The sequence below is a fragment of the Dipodomys merriami genome, unplaced genomic scaffold, assembly GCF_024711535.1.
Source record: "Dipodomys merriami isolate MVZ:Mamm:240054 unplaced genomic scaffold, mDipMer1.0.p SCAF_22, whole genome shotgun sequence".
Lineage (NCBI taxonomy): Eukaryota > Metazoa > Chordata > Mammalia > Rodentia > Heteromyidae > Dipodomys > Dipodomys merriami.
In genome coordinates this window covers 8,222,981-8,225,963 of record NW_027203604.1, presented here as the reverse complement: position 1 = coordinate 8,225,963, position 2,983 = coordinate 8,222,981, and the positions used below count along the sequence as shown (strand labels likewise).

At 47.2% G+C, this 2,983-nt stretch overlaps 1 protein-coding gene across 1 annotated transcript; it reads right to left on the bottom strand.

Moving 5' to 3' along the window:
* Window positions 1-1,035: 1,035 nt before the first annotated feature.
* On the bottom strand, window positions 1,036-1,877 carry LOC138834670 (uncharacterized protein C4orf19-like). Its single transcript, XM_070033259.1, has one exon. It carries the CDS (start codon window positions 1,801-1,803, stop codon window positions 1,036-1,038), a length of 768 nt encoding a protein of 255 aa, XP_069889360.1. The 5' UTR covers window positions 1,804-1,877.
* Window positions 1,878-2,983: the final 1,106 nt, after the last annotated feature.

Sequence of the window (2,983 nt, the reverse complement as noted above, 5' to 3'; positions counted from 1 at the left end):
AAGGTGTTTTCATACCTCAGCTAATGACTAACCATTTGTTTACTGGTCACTTTCTCATTCCACTCTGAAGCCACTGAGCTTGGCTCCCTGTCCAACAAGTAGTTAGTTATTAGTTCCTGGGTGATTGTCCCTGACAGTATGAAGCCATGCCGAGGGGACATAATAGGCATTTTAAAATAGGGTGTAGTTCTTTTTTTTTTTTTCTAGGTAGGGTAAAAAGTTTGGCTCTCAAAAGCAAGGTATAGACTTTATAGTCAAGCCAGGAGCTAGAGGCTCATGCTTAATCCTAGGGGCCGAGATCAGATTTGAAGCCAGACAGGGAAGAAAAGTTTGTGAGATGTTTAGCTCCAAATAATCAGCAAAAAGCCGGAAGTGGAAGCATGGTCCAAGTGATAGAGTGCCAGCCTTGAGCAGAAAAAAAATCTAAGCAAGAGCTCTATGCCCTGAGTTCAAGCCCCAGTACTGGCACACTTACACATGTGTGAGTGCACGCACGTGCATGCACACGTGCGCGTGCACACACACACACACACACACACACACCTCAACCAGAAGAATTTTATAGTCAAACAGAATGCTCTGTGATATGTGCTTTGGGATTAGATGTTGGGATTGCAGAATAGCCTTCTGGACATCTGGATCAAATATTCTGGATCCCCTTGAGAGCTGGGAAGCAGGCTGCTAAAATTCTACAATTGCCACGGACCTAGGCACCGTGGTCCGCTCTAAGTTTTATTCTAGTGTCCTGAGTAACAGCCCATCATCGCAGAGTGATGCTCTGCATCTTTAGCAAGCAGCATGGCACAGGACTGACAGTCAGGGCAGATGCGATATAAACAACAGGCCAGGGGGCATTGGGCACGCTAGCAGAATGATCACCTGCTCATTACAAGAGGGCAGTGCACCTGTACTTGCTCAGCCTGGCACTAGCTTATAGCCTGCACCCAATCCCCTCCGCTAGTCTTCCTCATCTGTATCTTCTCCTGCCATAGCAGCTTCTAAGGCTGCCAGTGCTTCAGCCACAGCCATGTCCTCCTATTCCACCTCCACGTCCGTGTGTCCTTCTGCACTGTGAGAGCCCTCTTCTTTCATTCTGGAATCATCCCCAGGCATGGCATGAAGAGGATCATTCTCTTCGAAGTAGACATTCAGAACTTCTGTGGTCATGGCCTCGTTTAGTGAATCCCAGCTCCTTTTCCTGGGGAAGGACAGATTCAAACCATGATCGTCGGCCCTGGGGTGAATTTCTCCCAGGGGCTCATCTTCCAGGTGGTTCTGGAAAAGATAGTCCTTCTCTTCATGATCCCCATCATCTGTAGCAGGATCCCAAAGCTGAGGGTAATCCGGGGCTGGTATTTGCAGGATATGATCTGGTATGTCCAAGGCACTACTTTCTACCTCTGAGGTGACTCTGTTTTCTCCATTTTGGATACCTTGGGTCTCTTCTGAGGCAGGTAGCACACAGTCCTGTTTCCTGTTGTCCTCTTCTTCAAGGAAGGGTTGGGTTGGGTAGCTGCTGTCTGCAGTACTGGCCCAGGAGCCACTGTCCCCCTGCTGGGGTTTTGGATTCCTGGATTGCAGAGTGGGGCTGATGCCATTGATTGTGACACAGTGTTCTCCTCCAGTCTCCTCCTGTGGAAGTGGTCCTTGCTGAGGTAGACCAGTTGTCCTACCTCTGCTCTCGGTCCTTCCTAAACCCCTATCAGGAAGGGCATTTTTGTGCACCAGGACCTCACTGCTTAGGTTGCCTTTCAACTTCATAGTGTCGTCTTCTTCCAACTTGCAGCCGCTTATCATTGACATAGCCAGGGGAGGGCACTTGGACTGGATCAAAGAGATAGCTTTGTATCATTTTACAGCACCTGCACCCCATCTGGATGATTTCTTGTCACCATCTGTTGGGGAGATTGCCCATTGAGTTGCTCTTGCAGTTTAACTTCTCTTCCTGGGGCGGGATGGCAGCAGCGACAGCTTCGGGGACACAGTGCCCATGGCATCGAGGGGCTCGGGCCACATCATTACCACTTATTGCTAGTGATCATTTTATTCATTTCACAGTATTCAGGAATATGGAAAATAGTATCTCTTTTTCTCATTTTTCATTGTTCAGCTTCCAAGAAAACAGACATTGGCATCCCAAAGGCTCCAGGAACAGATGAAGTGAACCTTACCTGCAAAGCTACTAGTTATCCTCTGGCAGAAGTATCCTGGCCAAATATTAGTGTTTCTGCCAACACTAGCTGCAGCAGGACCCTAGAAAGCCTCTACCAATGTTCTGCATCTAAAGCCACAGCCTGGCATAAATATCAGTTGCATGTTCTGGAATTCTAATGTGAAAGAACTTATTTCAGTCATCATTGACCCTCAAGGCAAGCACTGTCCCCACGTTCTAGTTCTATCAATCATTTGAGGAAGGTATATTCAAGATACTGATGATGAAGGTTTGGTAATAATTTAGAGGGATCACAAGACTAGTGCAGGACATGAAGCTTCAATATTCAGGAAGCAATTACCACTGTTGGAGAGTCTACTGGAACCATGAGAAAGTAGCTGTGGGGACAGCACCACTTGGGAGCTGTGACCTTCAGAAGAGGGAAAGCTGCTACCTGCAACAGCTCTGAAGCGTGGGAGAGGGGTAAATTATACCGATCTCAGTCTCCTCTCACTCTTCAGCCTCCAGAGGTGCCTTGTAGTTTGATGTACCCAGTAAGAAGTCAGAGAACAAGGAACCCACTAATGTCATGCATAGAGACCAATGGCCCAGGCTCAGAGTAGAGTGTTGCAGCATGGAAAGTGGACCTGGAAAATATTCACTGCAACCACTCATCACTCTGACTCATTTATAATGCTATAAGTGAGTAGGTTGAGTGTTACTTTGCTGGTTTTGCTTCCAGTCATCTGGTTACAGAGTGTTTCCGAGAAATTTTGTCTCCTACAAAATCCTTCACAGCTTTGACTGGCTATGCTAGATATTTTTTAAGTG